Below are 18776 nucleotides of genomic sequence, written 5' to 3'. Positions count from 1 at the left end.
AATTTGTTTTTTATTTATGGGATGGCGATGGCAGTAGTCTATGAAAAATATTTACTCACAATTCAAACACTTAATACACAAATACAACACACAGAGAAAACATGAACAGCGACTTAAACTATGGCTGGAAGTTATATTTTATTGCTTTCTTGCTGCTACTTGGACTTGCCATTGTGAACAGCCATCAGCAGCCTTGGCGAGATCATTTTGTGGATCATGGAACTATACATGAGATGATGGGCCAAAGTCACTGGGGAAAATTGGACTACACCAAATTCGAAGGCGTCCCCAATTATACGAAGCCCAGAGTATATCCATCGTATGGCATGAAAAGAGTGTTCAATGCATCCCATGCATTGCTTGAAAACATACTCGATCATAATCCCGCCATACCTGCTGGATACATTGCCGTTAAGGGCGATGATACCTTGGCACTTGGGCAGAAAGTTGAGTTCAATGATTGGTATGAATTGGTCACCGAATATGCTTTGATATTCCTCTGGATTTGTCTGCTGTTGGTGATCATTATACTGATACCATTCATAGCGTGAGTAAAGGGATTTCATTCAGAGGAAGTAGATTTAAAAAAGTGTTGTAATTTTAGCGTCTGTTATTGCTGCTTCTGTTGTTGTCGTCGCTGTAATCCTGGCTGTGCGCCTTGTGATTATGCCCGAGACATGCAATGCATGATCATCTTGGGTTTGTTACTCCTGTTGATGATCGCCGTAATGATGTAATTTCATCAAATTTTGTTGGCTTGGGAATTTCATTTATTTACTTACAGCTGTGGCGGGGTTATTGCCGCCTTTTCCAATCGTATGATGGATCGTGGTCTTAAAGAATCCGCTGAAACTGTTCGTCGTGGCAATGAAGATGTTTGCATATTTCTCAAGCATACCAAGGATCATATACATCATTTGTTTTCCAACAATTATCAGGAACTAATTAACCACATCAGCAATATATTAATTAGTAATATTTTACTTTACTCTCTTAAAAGTACTGCATTAACTCTCTTGCCCATTGCACAGATGCCCACAACCACATTTCGGTGGATATTGTAGATACTTCTGGTGCAGATGCATTGGAAGAGTTGGAGCGTATACTTGATAATATGCCAGAAGCCTTGATACTGATGAAAGAAGTGACAAACCTTGAAAAGCAAATACGCTTCCTGGGCGATCAATTGCGAGATGGTAAAGCAAATTTTTATACCCGCTACCCATAGGGTAGTAGGGTATTATAACTTTGTGCCGGCAGGAAATGTATGTAACAGGTAGAAGGAGGCATCTCCGACCCTATGAAGTATATATATTCTTGATCAGCGTCGACAGCCGAGACGATATAGCCATGTCCGTCTGTCCGTCCGTCCGTCTGTCCGTCTGTCCGTATGAACACCTAGATCTCAGAGACTATAAGAGATAGAGCTATAATTTTTTTTTTCGACAGCATTTGTTATCTTTGCACGCAGATCAAGTTTGTTTTAAATTTTTGCCACGCCCACTTCCGCCCCTGCAAATCAAAAATCGAATAACAAGAGTAATTTTAAAGCTAGAGTTGCGAATTTTAGTATATACAGTAATAACTATAGTAGTTATGATCCCTAAAAATTTGGTTGCGATCAGACAAAAATTGTGGAAGTTATTAAAGAAATACTTTTGTATGGGCAAAAACGCCTACTTACTAGGGTCTGAGTTGCTTTGGCTGACAATCTGGTATATTGTGCCGTCTATGGTATATTTTGAATGCGGTGCTATATCGATATACCACATATACAATTTGGTATATTTTTAGTATTTTTTGCAGTATATTCGGTATATTTTGAGAATAATACCGCAAAATATATTGCTTTTATTCAAAATGGGTAGCGGGTATCTCACAGTCGAGTACATTCGACTGTAGCTTTCTTACTTGTTGATTGTGAAATCTCTTAATATTTTTCTGCTTTTAGGTATACGTGCCATTAGGCGAAATATCAACGAAGCATACTTATTCGTGGGATATCCATATGTATACTATAAGTTTCTTAAGAATTCGTTGATCCAATTCGTTGACACATCAAAATGTCTGCACTTTGATGAAGTATGTGAATGAACTTGAATGTTACTTTATCTCACTTCAGAGTTCTCTCTTTCTCTTCATACTTACAGATGCCAGACACTTCAGTCTATGTGCAGGGCATCGAGGAAATCATTGCCAACCAATACGCTCTCATACCCAAGGAGGCTATACTACGCTTTCAATTCATCAGCGAAGCCATTAAGAAGAACACCGATAAGATTGGTCCTATGATCTTAATGGATTTGGGACGTGGACGTGATGAATTGTTGGAGCATTCGGTACGCATTCAAAATATTATTGATGCAGTCATCAGCGATTTGCATATAAACACTTGGCGAACAGCCTCATCCTTTGAGGACATTCATGATAAGACTGGAAAGCATCGATCTATCGTGAACAGCATTGTTTGCGTTATGATCCTTTTGGTAAGTGGCATTTTTTCAGTAAAATAGCTAAATTTGCTTAACGGCCATGACGATATTGTCATTGTGCAATAAATGCAATTAGACATTTGCCAGTCGCAAAAACTGAACTGATAAACTTATTAGCTTATATGCTCTTAAAATATTCAATTCAATTAAAATAAAGCATTTGACAGTAACCAATACGTAATCTTTGCTGAACTTATAAATGAAGTCATTTGAAAAATTATGCAATAATCTGAAATCTGCGATTTTATGCAATGCATTTAAGTTAAAACATTTAAAGCTAATAAACTACATTTTGCGATGTACACAAAATGTTTATACATTTATCAACATTATATTTTTCTAATATATACTTCGTGTTTTGGTTGCTCTTAATCGATATTATAAACATACTTTAAAGTGTTTTTTTGCCCTTAAGTGATATTGTGAACATGCTTGAAATGCTAATTTAATATAAAAATACTTTTGCAGTTTTGCTATATTATATATTTATAAGATTGAGACAAATTTTCATTTTCGAATTTTGTCAATCATTTCTAATATCTTGCATATCTATTCACATTCCAGATCGCTATATCGCTGTTGGTGGGTCTTATAAGCGGCTTTTGCTTCAACAGAACAAATGGAGTCACCTGTTTGCTGTTGTGCGTAATAATAACGAAAGTGAAATTATATTTGAATATAACTAATTCACAAATTTTCGCTAGGGGCATGATTTTAATATTCTTCTGCGTCTCGTTCATTGCCTTGGTTGGTCTCTTTCACTTTGTTATTGGCATTATTACCTATCATGGCGGTTGTGCACCGTTTAAGGATCGGGATTCAAACGAAATCTTTCGACAGTTGGATGCCTTACTCGACGTAAGTCGTTATGTACCCAATCTAGATCCAGATCAGGTTACGCCGCCACCGCTGCGAGTGTCGAACGCTATTGCAGCATGTGAAGCACATCAGACCATATTTCAGGTGCTGCTCGAGAATCGAATATTTGATATTAATCAGTTTCAAACGATGGCCATATTGAAAACGGGAACCTTTGATCCTGTTGAGGACGATTCCGATTTCTCGAAAGCTGTGCTATTAACAACTGAAGAAATTGAGAAATTGGATCAATTAAGTAAGGGGAATTTATCCACTTACAGAAGTGATTATTACTTGGAGAACATATGCAAAGATTTTACGCCCATCATTTTGGGAGGCAGTTCAGATGATCATTCTGGATATTTGGCATCACAAATTCGATTATTATGTAAAGATTTGTTAAATACTCACACAAACGCTTTTCGAACAAGAGCAGCATTGTATACACATGCCAGAGATTTGGACAAGTATCAAATTGCATTCGTTAAACCAATTACGGCAGCTTACGAGAACCTCAAGATAAGGCTGGCCAAAATTGATAAGCTCATAACATATCACGCTCTGTCGTTTGGTGTCGGGATTACGACATTGGTAAATGATGTAATACAAGCGCAGTTATTTATCCGAGAGCGTGGTAAGGAATTTATCAGTTCGATTCTTACCAATCTAACGTCGCACGCACATGAAGAGGTCGAAATGTATCTCGATAAACTTGTATTTGATTGCAATAGTAAGATTGGATTATGTGAGCCTCTCGCCTATATCTATTATCGCAGTGTTGGCGAGATTTGCGGTCGTCTAGTTGATCCCATTGTAAGTGAACTGAAGTGATTTCAAATTTCTGAACTATTTATATCTTAGTTATACACTTGCAGAATGGGTTCTGGTTTGGGGTATTGCCTTGTGCCATTCTAATGGTGCCTGCCTTATATATCGCTCATCGTCTGATCTGTTTGTTTAAAAAGCATCCCCTCTACACTGGAGGAGGTCACTTTGCAGAGTAAGTACATTGCATACAATTAATTGCATTTTGTATCTATACCATATTTAAATTAGAATGGGCCGATCTTGTCCTGTGTGTACGGGTATAGCTCAAGTGGCTCAGCCAATTATTCCACAATTTGTTGGCGCTCCAGGACTTATTGAACGAGAGAACGCTGGAGATGTTTTGCAACTCGAGAACTCTAGTATCGATGAAACTACAACAGAGGAAGATATGCAGCGCGCAATCAGTAAAAGAAAGCGGGATTAGATAAGACTTATCTACTTATCCTCTTTTCATATGTATGCATATAATTGTGTTGTAATAAAAGCAAACATTTTTAAATTACGCGCTTTTTGCTTTACTCTTTTATCGATGCTTTTTCTCGTCCAAAGTATCGTTGAGAAATACAGCAAGTATATTTTGGTATACTGGAGTAGAGTATTTTAGATCAGCCAGCGAACAATACATTTTGCGTCAGTCAGCATACGGTCACACCGCTCCAGTGGTAGTTGTGTGGTGATACGCGCGTCGAGGCAAATGTCCCGTTCGTTTCGTTTTTTTGCCAGCAAATTTTAATTGATAATTGGCCCAATAATAAGAAAAGGTGACTGCACTCATGAAATAACAAAGAAATCTGAATAAAACAAGAACTTTATTCATAATATTAATAGAGTAAGCAGTAGTGTTTTTAATGTTTTGGTGTGACCTCTCAGACTCACCACTAATTTTCTGTGTTCTGTGTGTGCAAACAAAGAAAAAGAAAAAGAATGTTGTGATGCTCACAAGCAGCAGCAAGCAGAAGCAGCAGCAGCAGGCGGTGCAGTAGATACACACATTCAAAAATATGCATTCATGTACGTACATGAATATGTATGTTTATATGTATGCTGGTAATTCTGTGTACGAACAAGTGTGTGCGTGAATGTAATAATACATATGTATTTAAAAATGCAAAACGTCTATATAAACGTGTGTGTGTATTACATACATATAAGTATGCATTAACATGCAGATATTCGAATGTGCTTTGCCAGAGTGTTTGACCCACGCGTGTTCAACAAAATTCCAATTAGAGCACGAGGGCAACAACAGCCGAACTCGAACTCAGGCCACTGGAAGCTGTTGTTCTCTGGATTACATAGCGGAAGTCCAGCGAGGCAAAAATAACAAAAAAAATATATACGCACATAAGTACTATTGTTTTTGCTTTAGCTGTAACGAATTTCAAGCGAACTAAAACAAATATCAAAAGTCGAATATTAACTTATTTCTAGAACAACAAAAACTTTTTAGTACAACGTGCGCCAATTGGACAAGTGCAGTGCTAACCGTGGTTCTTCTGCTTCTTCTTGTTTTGTGCATGTCTGGCAGTAAAAGCTAATTGGATTTGGAAGTTCTCATCATCATCATCATCGTCATTCACCTTTGTCGTCAACATAATCAAGCTCAACTAGAGCTTATTTAAGTAACAAAAAACAAAAACAAAATCAAGCAGCAGCTGAAACAGAAACCAAAGCGAATCAGACGTTATAATACCCATTACTATTGTTGTAGTTGTTGTTTTGCTGGTGAGTGTGATGGCGACTCGAATTCAGCTTGTTTATTTCAATTTGAAATACAACAACAATTGCTCAACTCTCTGGGCGACGCCAATTGGATGAGTGTCTGTCTGTATTTGCGTGTGTGTGTGTGTGTAATGCTTATCTGTTCGCTTGGCTTTGCCTTGGCTTCCGTCTCTCTTTTTTTCTTGCGCATAAATCATAATTATGCTTGCTGATTAATTAATTACTGCAGTCAAGAGATCTAGAACACAGGGCAACGTTAAGAACTAAGAACGAACAGCAAGCACATTGCTCATTCCATGTGCAGCCACACACAGATACAGACACATCCCTGACCTGTGTAAGATATACACACACACAGAGAGACGCACACATGCAAAGCGTATTACCTAGATTCTTATGTGGCAGACACAGCGTGAGTCCCAATTCTATGTGCCCTATGCGCATGTACTATTTATAGTCAGCGACACCGGCAGCTGAGACGCTGTATTTACATGCAGAGCACAGATGAAGTATGTATTTCCATCTGTGTATCTGTGTGCGGACTTCATAAACAATATAAATTACAAAACTACCACACACAAACACACAATCACAATTCATTTCAGGTGCGAAAGCATCGCATAACATGCATTAAATCTCAATTCAGTTCAGTTCCCAGTTCTATTCTGGCTTTGAGCCATTGTTGCTGCTCTCGTATTTATACTTCCTGTAAAGTTCTTTACGTTCGTTCTCAACGGGTTTCCGTTCGCCATCAATGCAACAACTTGACTTATATATTTCTCTCTCTGTCTTTTTCGCTCACTCCATCCATTGTCTTTTTGTGTGCCCCATCAAGATACAGTATATACTAAAAGTACTTAGTATTCTCGACTACACACTCTTCAGCTTTTCGCAGCCTTTTGTTTGCCAGCTGTCTCGCTTGCACTTGTGCTTAATTTCAATTGAAAATAGTTCTTTGTGTCAGCTTTTGATTAGACCCCAATGCGGACTCTTTATGGGCTCAGCAACCGCAGCAGCAGCTGGTTGTGAGTGTGTTAGTATGAGTGTGAGTCATCTGATTGTGGCCGGCAAAACCAGTTCCCTCTTCGGGCCACACTCTACTATATAAGCCAGTATCTTTCGATACCGGTTCTTTCGTAAATACTGAAGAAAACAACAACAAAATCTCTTCACTTCAAATGACAAGCGACAAGATTTCTTTCTAATGAAAAAAAAAGGCCATCAGGGCGTGAACGAACTGGATTTCATGTGTTTTTTTCTTTTGCCAAATATATATAGATAACTACGCATATGGATGTGTATATATAGTTAACGGTTAACGTTATTAAGCTCAGCAAATACTCGTTTCTTATTAACGTTATTAAGCTCAGTAAATACGCGATATTTTTTTTATTGTTTTCTCTCTTTAGCACTTGCCCAATATTTGTATCAAAAACGCATGACACATATTTCTAAGGAAAGATCTCATTCTTTTTATGGGACGCTTATTCATTATTTTATTATTTCCTGCCTTAAATTGCATTTGCATCTGAATGATAAAGCCAAGAGTTGTTGGCGGAATAATTTACGTGTTGTCTGTGCAAATTAGCCTATGATTTAATTATTGCTACTAATGGGCTTCGCATATTTAATTCACTTTGCTTGCAACTTGTGTGTGTGTTGCAAGTGCTGCATTTATTAGATAACAAACCGCAACTTCTGCGGCAACTTGTGCTTGGCTTGGCCTCGATTAGATCAATCCACACTTTGGCTTTCACTACGAGTGTGTGTGTGTGTGGCATGCAACTTGTGTCGTGTTACAAACAAAATAATTTGATTTAAGCCCCCCCGAACAACGAAAATATTCCATCTCGTTAATTCATTTCGCACTTCGCTGAGTCATTTGTGAATAATTTATGTATTTACTTTATGCATTTGGCAATTGTGTTTTTGTTTCGCTGTTTTTCTCTGCTTTTGTTATTTTTTATACTTATGCGTATTTTCAAAATTTTAGTTCAAGGTCAAAGTAATATGTGCTTTAGTTTGCCCAAAAAAATGTGCTGCGAAGTAATTTTATGGATTTTTATGGAATTTTATGGTTCATCTTTTTTATTGTGTAATTTCTGCTGATAAACAATTCTTCACTTTTCATTCTGTGCTTCTTATGAGTAAATGAGTAAATAATAGGCTAGCCATAAAAGCATCTGTAGATAAAATGCGCTCTTCTTTATCTTCGGGGAATTCAAACACTTTCTCAACGAAGAAGAAAAAAAATAGGTACAACCTACTTATATGGCTTACTGTCTTTGCATTACCCTAGCGAAAGGCATCGCTGACTAGCTGTGTGGAAAACCTGTTAGGCATCGCGTACAACAGACAAACTGATTGAATTTCAAGAAGTGGGTCGACCATCGCCTGACTATTTCCTTCGTTTTTGGTGAGACGACTCTGTCTGTGTCTGTGTTGTAAATGTGCAAAAAACTCCATATACTATCGAAGAAACGTCATTTTGGCAGACCAAGTTGTGTACACACAGCTGAATAATTTCAGTTATTGTTTATTGGCAAACACAACACTGCAAAGTGTTGATGAGTCCAACAACAACAAGAACGGCAAATTTCATTAAAAAAACTTTTGAATAATAAACTTATCCAAGAATCTCCTTGAATTCATTTCATCATATGATATTTTTTTGTGTGACATTTCTGTGTCATTCACATTTATCGTTTTTTATGAAGTTTCGTTTGTTCTAGAAAATACTTTCCGATAAGAAAGTTATCCAGTAATAATGTTTAGTTTCAACTCTTATAGAGGGAACTCATTTTATGTTTTATAGATTGCCTTATAAGCTTTTTTGATTAATTTATATTGAAACCTTCTTCGAATCAAAGAAATTTAACCACAAACATTTTGTAATATATATTCCTAATAAATTCTTGGTGTATTTAAGTTTTTAAATATAACTTTGTTAATTTATGTAGAATTTTATTATGAGCTGTCATCGGTGTTTATAAAAATTCTTCCTTTAGTAACATAAGTCTCATGATGCGAACTCACTTCCCAATATAGTATTTTTTGTGTATTTTGGTACTTAAAAACTTCTTTTATAATTTATAAAGGTATTTTTTATGAGCTGTCATCTGAGTTTATAGAAAACTCTTCGAAAAAAAAAAACAAATTTATCAAAAACTTTTCATAATTCAACTCTCTTGTTGTCAACTCAATTTACATTATAGAATTTTGTGTATGATTTATAGGAGTTTATTGTGAAATGTTGTGGATAATGTTCGCAAACAATTATTGTGATTATGATTATTATGATTCAACACTCGTACTGTGAATTCTGTTCATCATACGTTTGGAATTTCTGCAGAGTATATACATATAAGGCTTATTAACGAGTCTTGTTCTTATTTTCTTTTTTTCAAAATACTTTCGAATAAGAATAAAGAATGCAAAGCAGTTGTGATCTCTTAGGTAATATATTTACTTTATGATAAGAAAGTTTTGAAAGGTTAAAAAGAAATTACAAGATTATTCAAGAAAATTCAAAAGCTGAAATCTAGAGGATGGTTGAGTTCTTTTTATATAATAATATTTAGTATAAAGTCTTCTGTCCCATTATCAAAAACACATTCGTGTAAGATTATAATTCAGCTCTGCCAAACTGAATACTTTTCTTCAAAAATAATATTTCATACGCCTAGAAATCTCTGAAATTTTATTTAGAGATTCGTGTTATAGAAAACTTTTTCGAAGCGAAGAAACTAATCCCCAAAACATGTTATAAATAAACTCTCCTTTATGATATTCATCAGATAGAATGTCGTTTGTTTGGAAGTTCTGTTATCTTATATAGATGTTTATGCTGGAGTATCATGTGGCATTTAGAAAACAGCTTGCAGTTTTCCCTGCAACTGCGGACTGAATGCATTTGTATTGTCTCCACCCGCCCTTGTCATAACTTTTTAGTGGCAGAATAGTCGAGTGCTCCCTATAGTACAGCATCGCAGCATCAGGAGGAGCATCGGCTTCTGTAGCAGCCCCTAAAATCTGAGTGCGTGACACCTGACTCTAACTGCGCATGTGCCTATCATCATCATATCATATCATTATCAAGTCTGCAAATTTGTTTTGTTTTGTTTGGTTTTGCTCGTTGTACTTTTATTTCCATTTGAGTGCCGCACTTTTCAAGAACATGTGGCTTAAAAATGTGCTATGTGCCTCGATATTGGACACCCCCCCTACATTATATATTTTATATATATGCAACCTCAGCACCCACCCTTGGACTGACCCCCAAACGTAGCGAAAATATTTCTCTGCAAGAGCTTCCAGCATTGTGTGTTCCCTCATGTCAAGGCCGTTCAAAGCCTCGGTCGCTGTTCAGTGCTGTGTTTATTGGATTTGCTGTCGCTGTAGCTGTAGCTGCGAACGTATACAGATTTTTCTGCAAAGTCGCATCGTTGGCAGACAAGGCGTTAACCACCCACAGCACAAAAATTCCGACAACTCCAACGCGACAAAATAACAAGATGGCCACGTGCAACGCTCTCCCAAAAGCCATTCCCGAAAACATAAACATTAAAAATAATAATGATGGTCAAACAGCTGCCAGAAGCACATAAAAACTGCAGCTATTTTTATGGGAACTGATGAGAAACACATTTATAGAGAGAGAGCATATTTAAAAATGGCAAAATATTGATTGCTTTCCACTTCTATGGGTTCCCCTAAAACAAAAAAGATAAATGATATTCCCATCTCTTAGTTAATTATACATTTATAATTAACTCTGCTAATGATGGCAGACTATCATTAATTTCAAAGTTAATTTCATTCCATACTTAGTAGTTATTTATGAGCCTCTTTGAACCCTTTTAATTGCGAAGAACAAGTGACATTTTAAGTTCACTTCAATTGCGTTAATCTCTAATTCTCCTTCTCGTTCGTTTTTAATGTGTAATAACATAACAAGTGACACGTCAATTAAAGGCTGTCTTGGCAAATGCTGTCCGTCGTGGCCACTTAAAAAAACGAGAGCAAAAAGCCACCATTACGTGTGTGTATTTTTTTAGTAGAGCTGGGGACTAAAGCAAACAGCAGTTAAAAGTGCACATAAAACACACAAACTCAAGATAAGCAGGCGGTAAATGCAAGGCTCTAAAAAAAAGTGCCTCGTGTCTGTGTTTGGTGTTTAGTGTGTGTTGTGACACACGTTTGTAGCTAAGGCAAACGACAAGACAGCTGCAAGCAGTCAATGGCTGGCAGACATCTAACATAACATACATCCCGACCCTTTCAATTCACCTACAACTACTACTTACAACTCCCCTTTGCTACTGTCCACTGTTCGACTGTGGGGTTCAGTTGAGTTCCGTTCAGAGAGACAGCAGCAGCAAAAGGTTCAGTGAACTTTTCGCTTTTCGTTTTCTATACACGCATATCAGCGACAATAACACAAGACGTGGCTGACTGCAGCGTTGTTATGCTCTATGTGTTTGGGATTTATAGGCAGATAATGAGTCACATGTTCATCATATCTTACAATGCAAACATGGCATGGGATTTTCTACATTATTTATTTTTTAATAAGAATAATCTAAATATTTTCCCTTCTATTTATAATCTAATTGTACAATCAGAGTGAATGAAATTCTGTTCCTCTCGCACTGAGAACGTTGAGCACACAGAACAATTGCGTGTTTGCCGCTCAGGCGAACATGGCCTCGGTGGCGCAGTAGGCAGCGCGTAAGTCTCATAATCTTAAGGTCGTGAGTTCGAGCCTCACCCGGGGCATGTAACTTTTTTGATGTTTTTTTTTTTTTCGTTTTTCTATTATTAACAATAAGTTTTATATTTTTTAATCAACAATCACGATTTGCATCACAGCATTTTATAGTCGAAAACTACTCCCACTTGCCTTGTCTCTGTTGTGTTGCTACGCGTTTAGTTATTTTTCTTTATTGACTTTAATTGATGTCAAGTGAAGTGTTTGTCATGCTAGAACCAGTGACAGTGGCCGTGGCATGAAGCAGCAGCATTAATATATTTTGTGCAACGCTGTCTTGAGCAAATAAAAAATGTGCAAAGCTCTTTTCCATTTGCCAATTGACACGAAAAGAAATGGAAATGAAACAAACGGCCACAAGACACACCCACATGGCGAATGAAATATGTATTTAACTGCCCTGCCACGCATTAATTTATATTGCATATAAGCTTAAGACATGCTAAATTCGTATTAAGGAGTGTGCACCTTTATTTTCGGATATTTTTATTCTCTCTTTGGCATATTTGAATGGTTTCATTTGGTGTTTCTGTTCGTTTTGGTCTTTTGCAGTTTAGTGACGCGTGAAATGGATGCGCACTCCGGCCATAAGAGGAGCCAAAGCAGGAGCCAAGTGTGTTAAGAATAGCATTTAATCGACGCGAGCCTAGGACGGCAACGCAACCATTGATTGGCTAAATAGCCACAAGTAGAGGAACAGAGTAGACAGACAGGATTAACAGCAATAGCAACAGAATGACAGCCGATTACCTCAAGCCAAAGGCGACACGCCACAAAAAGAGCGCCGTTAAGCGACGCCATCGGCAAATTGCCTATCTAGCCATATGCAGTCTCAGCGTGATAATATTCGGGTTTGCCTTGGCCACATTAATCAGGCCAACTCACGCAGCCGATGCCGATGGTACGGGAATGGTGTGGCGCGAGGGTTACGAGGGATTTGGCACCACCCATGAGCAGAATCATCTGCCGCATTATCCCCATCCGGAGTACACACCATACAAACACACAACCAACTATACCAAATCACCAAAATACTTCACCGAGGCCATGGACCCGGTCTACAATTTCACCCACTTGGTGTTTGACAAATTTTTCGTGCGCAAAACCGCTTTGCCACCAGGTAAATATTGTTGGAAATCAATCAGGCATTATCATAAATTAATTTGTATTTATTTTACTTAGGCTACATTGTGGTCAAGGACCAGGACTCACTTGCTCTTGGTCCCAAGGTCGATGAGAATGATTGGCGTGATCTCTTGCAGCACTATTGGATCGTGCTCATCTTTGTGTTCATTATGCTGCTGCTCGTAATTATCGTACCCTTCATAGCGTAAGTATATCTACACGTGCTTTGAACAAAGTTTTTACTTAATCTTGTTCTCCTTTTCCCTTCTTCAGTGTGTGCTATTGCTGCTTTTGCTGCTGTCGAAACTGCAAAGAAGGTTGTCCACCCTGCGATAGTGAAAAGGATGGACGAAAACGTTGTTGTTATGGACTGATGATGCTGCTGCTCATCATTGGCTTGCTGTGAGTTTAAGTCGTAATTAATAATTTATGTAGCACACTAATCGAATTGCAATTTCAATTGCAGCTTTGGAGTCATCATTGCCTTTGTGACCAATAAGATGCTGGACAGCGGCTTCGATGACACCAGCAACACACTGCGACGTGCCAGCGATGACACCTGCACTTTCCTCAAAGATGTGTCCGAACACATACATCATTTGTTCGTTAAAAATTATGAGGAAATGGAGACCAATCTGAATGACATTTTGAAAAGTATGTGACAACATTATTATTATTGAACTCAGAATTTAAAATTCATTATTTCTTTTAGATGTACCGCGGCACATTTATTTGGATCTAATGGATACCTCGGAATTGAATTTGCTGTATGAATTGCAGCGCATATTTAACAACACAAAGCAAGCGGTGACCTTACTGACTACTCTACAAAAATTGGACAAGGAACTGCGCTTCAATACCGCTCAACTGCGAGACTGTAAATAGTTTTTCAATTAAAGTTAAAGCAGCTTATTAATATAATTCTTTTCTCATCAGTGCTACGCGGAGCAAAACTTAATGTGAACCATGCTTGTACTGTGCTCTGTGGCAATCGCGAGTGTTTGCAGTTCTTGAAGAACACTCAAATCGAATTTCTGGACAACTCCAGATGTCTGCACCTGGACAATGTAATTTCTAAATCAACTTTAAAAAGTATTCATAATGTAACCAACATTTTTATGTTTGCTTTCAGATGCCAAACAGCACAACTTATTTGCTGGCAATGCGAGATATTCTTACAATGGATACGGCTAATGTGACCACAGCTGGCATCAAGCGTGTCGAAGAGATTGAAAAACATATCAAGCGAGCAATCGAACCGCTGACACCCAAAATCACTTCGGATATACGCAAGGGACAAGAACAGTTCCTACACCAGGCGAACTCTATACGCAACATTATCGATTCAGTGCTCATGAATATTCATACGAATACCCTTAAATCGACCAGGACATTCGATGATGTCTATGAGAGATTTGGTGTGGATCGCAGCTTTGTCAGCGTTGCGGTTTGCGTGTTTCTGCTAGTGGTAAATTTTCAAATTCATGTCAGATTTAAGATCAATTTCTAATTTTCAATTCACGTATAGATATTGTTTGTGCTGGTTATTTCGCTGGTCTGCGGCTGCTGTGGACGACGTCGACGTGGCTATCGCGATGATTGCTGCAGCAAGGGAACGGGCGCCACTTGTCTCTTATTGTGAGTAGTTAACAACATTTTCAATAAGAATTAATTAACGAATTCATCTCTTATTTTCCAGTGCCATTTTGTTGATATTCTGCGTATTCTCCGTCACTGTGCTCGTTGGACTTTTCTACTTCATTCTGGGCATGACAACCTACACGGGTGCCTGTGCACCACTGCGCGATCAGGAGAAGAACGATCTCTTCCGTCAGATCGATTCAGTGATTGATCTCAATCGTTATTTGCCACACAGTGAACGTGTGACGGAGACGCCACTGCCGCCGCTTCGCATCTCAAATGCCATCAAAGCTTGTCACGCCGACGAATCCATATTTGAGCTGATGCAAAAGAATAATCTCTACGACATTAATGAGTTGGAGCGCATTAAGGTGCTGCGCGATCCGCCAGAAAACAAAGTGCCCATCTTCAGGGCGGACTATAGTAACTTTAGCGTCTTCACCAAGGCGGAGAGAGAAGAATTGGAATCCGCCGCCAATAGCAATATGTCGCGCTACAAAGGAGCTATATTCCTTTCGCACATTTGCAAGACATTAACACCCGTCGATCTGCCGACAATGGCCAATCAACTGAGGCAGCTGCGTTCCAGTCTGTGGAGTCAATGGGGCATTTATGATTGGGCCAGAACGGCGCTGGAGAATGAGGCCTTCAATCTAGAGAAAATCTATGATGAGTTCTACAATAAGATCATCACAGGCGTGACGAAAATAACTGAAACAGTAGCTCAACTCGATAAGCTAATATTGTACAACAACTTGCCATATGGCGAATCGATTTACTCACTGCTCGAGGCAACAAGTCATTCTGAGAAGTTCTTAAAGGAGCGCGGTCAGCGATTTGTGAATGCCCTGATTGATAATGCAACCCGAACGGTCGAGGGTCAAATCGAACAATATGTCCAAATGCTAATTGCAGAGTGCAGCACAAACGTTGGCAAATGCGCACCATTAGCTTACATTTTCGATCGCAGTGTCGATCACATTTGCAAACGCATCGTGGATCCAATGGTGAGTTGAGATAGATTGTACAAATATGAACTTAACTAATGTGTTTAAATTTTTTGCTTTCAGAATGGTTTCTGGGTGGGCGTGTTGCTCTGTGGCGTGCTCTTCCTGCCTGTGCTCTTTGTGGCTCATCGTTTGCTTTGCTTGTACAAGAAGATCGATCCGTATTCGGCGCCAGCTGTGGGCATTGTTGAGGGCGGGTAAGTAGCTCTAGATACGCGAATCATTAATTCATCGCTGTGCTGTCCAAAAGCTGTCCCACCTGCACGGGGGCAATAACAATAAGACCGACGACTGCAGTGCGCACTTTCATTGGCCAGGCAACTGAGTTCAGTGTGCGCAATGAAACTGGTCAGCATATTAACAGTGGTGTTGGAGGTGTTGGTGGCGGTGGTAATACTGGTGCCTTTATATTGCTGTTGACGGACGAGGGAACCGAATCGACCACAGATTCGATTGAGAACAGCAAGCGAAAGCAGGATTAACGGCGAAGGAATTTGTCATAGAATAATGTCTAATCTCTTGTCACACTTGTCTCATTCTCATTTTCATATATACTACTATCTACTATATACAACAACGTAATGTAATGTCCATCATCACAACTAACGCGCACGCACACACAGCAGCGACTACTTGTATGACGCCTATAGCGAGCGTGAGCGCGAACACGAGCATGTGCCATTGGCCAAGTAAGAGTTGTTCCATCTATGTCTATGTCTACTACATGTCAATATTTATCTAATCCCCTCCCATTTGTGATTGTCAACTTTTGTGCTTATTTACTTTTGCTTCTATGCTGTACTTTCAGTGTGCCAAAGAAGCGTCGCAAAGCTTATGAGCGCCGACGGGAGCAACAGGATTACTACGAGGACGCATCGCCGGGCGTGTCACGTTCCCGCGGTGGCGGTGGCATGGCCAATGGCGGTGGCGATGCTGCCGGTGGCAGCAACATGCGCTACAACGATGTGGCACCCACGTAAGCACTGCCCAAGAACACTAAACCAAACACTGAACCCAACTATCTATCAATCTATCTTTCTGACCTCCTAATCCAAATTGCCTGACATTAAATAAGCGTGTGTCCCCGCCTAACGATATATTTACATGAATATAACACATTAATACACACACCCGGTGACTACTGCAATATTTGTGGCTGGCTAATTATTAATTTGATGGCCACACGTTTAATTGCTATTTTTCGGTTTTATTTTATTTAGCGCTAAAGTTGTGGCTATACTAGATACACGGCCAAAAGCACTGGCGGCAGATGGTTTCTTTTAGGCATTTTAATCCCTGAACGTGCATATAAAAATGGTTTTTGGTAATATTCTGGTCTGCTTCCTCTGACTCTGTGTGTATGTGTGTGAGTGTGAGCGTGGGTGTGAAAGTGTGTCTGTGTGTCTGTTGTTGCTTTTTGACCCGCCGCTAAACGTCATTAATATCATTCTAAAACCGAACTCGCAGCCAGTCCAATGAACATCAACTGGTTTCATAACAGCGCTCACCTCATTCTGCTTTTTTGTGTTGTTTGTTCATTTTTTTGGCCTGCCAACCATTAGCATATGGTAATGATGGCCTGGCTAATAACTGTTCCATTGCCCAACTCCCAAAAGAAAAACGCAAACTAACAGCAATCTCATCTGTGTATTGGCAAAAAAACAAACTGAAACTAAACCAACTAAACGCTGCTATTTTTGTGAGCTAATGATCACTTTTATTAGATGACTAATTTGATGTTGTTCTCTCATCTCACAGGCATTGGGATCATGAACCACCGCGTTACCACAATCCGCCCGTGGCGCCGCCATCATCGGAATACGAACGCCCACCGCCATACTATTATCCCGGTGCCTCGGACCAGGATTAAGGACGTGATGTGTGTGGACATTTGTTGGCAAGGCTTTAACGAAACGGCAAGAGAGAAAGGAAATGACGAGAGACGCAAAAGGAGATGAAAGAATAATAATCAGAAATATGTATGGAAGAAGACGAAGCAAGAATTTCATTTCGAAAATCCCCCCAATTTTACTGAGACTGTAATTTTAGTTGAAAATGAAAAAGAAGAAAAAGAAAAAGAAAGAAAGAACGAAGCTAGGTTTTTTTTTATTTAAAGTTATGTAATTTCTATTATCATCAGATGTGTTATAAAATATTCTTTGGACTGTATCAGACGATCTGCCAGCAATGCAAAATATATAGTAATGATATATATACCGAAAGAGTGTGGATTAGTAAAGATTAGTTTTAAGCACACACACATAGACACACACAGCCGAAAATCTATTATTTAATATATTGTACACATTAAAAATGTTGCCAAAAGATATGGGAAATGCGTAAACACGGAAGTGAAGTTGCGATATCGGTTGAAATAATAAGAAATATGCACAGCTAAAGCATTTAATAAGTTTAGTGTTAAATGAAAAACGAAGATCACAAGATACATATATAAACACACACACATACACACTCAAGAAAATCTCATTAGTTTATTGTACGCAGTCGAGAATTGCATTTTTGAAAAACCCCCAAAAAACAATAATCAATGTTTACAACTCAAAACTATTTAAATCGCATTTCGAAACTTAAATGGAACAAATTATTAAACGCATACGAAATATATAAATATATATAGTATATATTTGTATTTGTATCTGTAAACAGAACTGCCATTTTAATTTAGACTTTCTGATGAGCAGTTGCAAGTTTTTTGATTCATTTTTTACCAAACAAACAACAAGTGTATTTATTTTCAAAGAAACTTAGCATACACAAAAAAAGTAAAGAAAAGTAAAACCAACACTTCCTTAAGAATCCAAAAAAAATAAGAATACAAAACAGAAAATGACGCACTTTATAATACGTACGAGTACTTTACCAATCTGTCATAGTTTAGTAAGTGAAATTTCAACTCAAAAGAAAACAAAAAGAAAATTTGAAGAAAGGAGAAGCCTACATAAAAAACGTTTCAAATTGTATTTTAAGCGTATGTCTTCGATTTCTGGGCAAACTGCAAGTAGCCAATATAATAAAAGAGGAGAAGAAAATGAATTAAGATAAATGCAATTAAAAGATATACACACACTCATACACCAACACACACACACACGTTTGTATAAGTATGTATTTTAGTTAAGCGAAATACCAACAAGTATATATATGAATGAATGTATGTACGTATGTAACTTGTTCTCTTTTTTTATATTTTACTTTTACGTACATTTCATGAATTTCTGCTTAAGTCATTTTTAGTGTTTAAACAATAAGCCAATAATCTGAATCAAAGTTTTAAAGCTAAAAAAAAAACAAACAATACAAAAGAAAAACAAA

The 18776-nt window shown here is 38.2% G+C and overlaps 2 protein-coding genes and 1 non-coding gene across 9 annotated transcripts; all 3 read left to right on the top strand.

The window, feature by feature from the left end:
- The first annotated feature begins 35 nt into the window (after positions 1-35).
- LOC132790597 (prominin-like protein) lies at positions 36-4662 on the top strand. Of its 2 annotated transcripts, XM_060799173.1 has the most exons (10): positions 36-547; positions 605-733; positions 785-972; positions 1032-1196; positions 1952-2082; positions 2151-2486; positions 3057-3133; positions 3197-4163; positions 4226-4350; positions 4407-4662. In XM_060799173.1, the coding sequence occupies exons 1-10, from the start codon at positions 102-104 to the stop codon at positions 4600-4602; spliced, it is 2760 nt and encodes a 919-aa protein (XP_060655156.1). In that variant the 5' UTR covers positions 36-101; the 3' UTR covers positions 4603-4662. The 2 variants fall into 2 exon arrangements, with proteins under 2 accessions (XP_060655156.1, XP_060655157.1); XM_060799174.1 differs by lacking the exon at positions 605-733.
- Positions 4663-4818: 156 nt separating this feature from the next.
- On the top strand, positions 4819-17542 carry LOC132789566 (prominin-like protein). Of its 6 annotated transcripts, XM_060797655.1 has the most exons (15): positions 4819-4939; positions 12223-12790; positions 12853-13000; positions 13069-13197; positions 13262-13449; positions 13508-13672; positions 13732-13862; positions 13928-14263; positions 14324-14433; positions 14495-15443; positions 15507-15640; positions 16067-16132; positions 16252-16419; positions 16664-16767; positions 17202-17542. In XM_060797655.1, the coding sequence occupies exons 2-14, from the start codon at positions 12406-12408 to the stop codon at positions 16725-16727; spliced, it is 2973 nt and encodes a 990-aa protein (XP_060653638.1). In that variant the 5' UTR covers positions 4819-4939; positions 12223-12405; the 3' UTR covers positions 16728-16767; positions 17202-17542. The 6 variants fall into 6 exon arrangements, with proteins under 6 accessions (XP_060653638.1, XP_060653637.1, XP_060653634.1 ...); XM_060797654.1 differs by lacking the exon at positions 16664-16767 and having other exon boundaries at positions 16070-16132; XM_060797651.1 differs by lacking the exon at positions 16664-16767.
- Trnam-cau (transfer RNA methionine (anticodon CAU)) lies at positions 11606-11678 on the top strand. Its single transcript has one exon. It is a non-coding gene; the product is annotated as a tRNA-Met (tRNA).
- Positions 17543-18776: the final 1234 nt, after the last annotated feature.

The sequence above is a fragment of the Drosophila nasuta genome, chromosome 3, assembly GCF_023558535.2.
Source record: "Drosophila nasuta strain 15112-1781.00 chromosome 3, ASM2355853v1, whole genome shotgun sequence".
Lineage (NCBI taxonomy): Eukaryota > Metazoa > Arthropoda > Insecta > Diptera > Drosophilidae > Drosophila > Drosophila nasuta.
Note: the sequence above shows the minus strand (reverse complement) of the source record. Positions and strands in the feature narration are given on the sequence as shown.

What these genes read in the sequence shown, in the direction of transcription:
- LOC132789566 (XM_060797651.1), top strand. Translation starts at nt 12,406, where the DNA reads ATGACAGCCGATTACCTCAAGCCAAAGGCGACACGCCACAAAAAGAGC. An exon ending in CTGCTCATCATTGGCTTGCT is followed by an intron (nt 13,198 to 13,261) that starts GTGAGTTTAAGT and finishes TTTCAATTGCAG; the next exon opens with CTTTGGAGTCATCATTGCCT. An exon ending in TACAACGATGTGGCACCCAC is followed by an intron (nt 16,420 to 17,201) that starts GTAAGCACTGCC and finishes CTCATCTCACAG; the next exon opens with GCATTGGGATCATGAACCAC.
- LOC132790597 (XM_060799173.1), top strand. Translation starts at nt 102, where the DNA reads ATGAACAGCGACTTAAACTATGGCTGGAAGTTATATTTTATTGCTTTC. An exon ending in TTGATGATCGCCGTAATGAT is followed by an intron (nt 734 to 784) that starts GTAATTTCATCA and finishes ATTTACTTACAG; the next exon opens with CTGTGGCGGGGTTATTGCCG. An exon ending in CATCAGCAATATATTAATTA is followed by an intron (nt 973 to 1,031) that starts GTAATATTTTAC and finishes CCCATTGCACAG; the next exon opens with ATGCCCACAACCACATTTCG.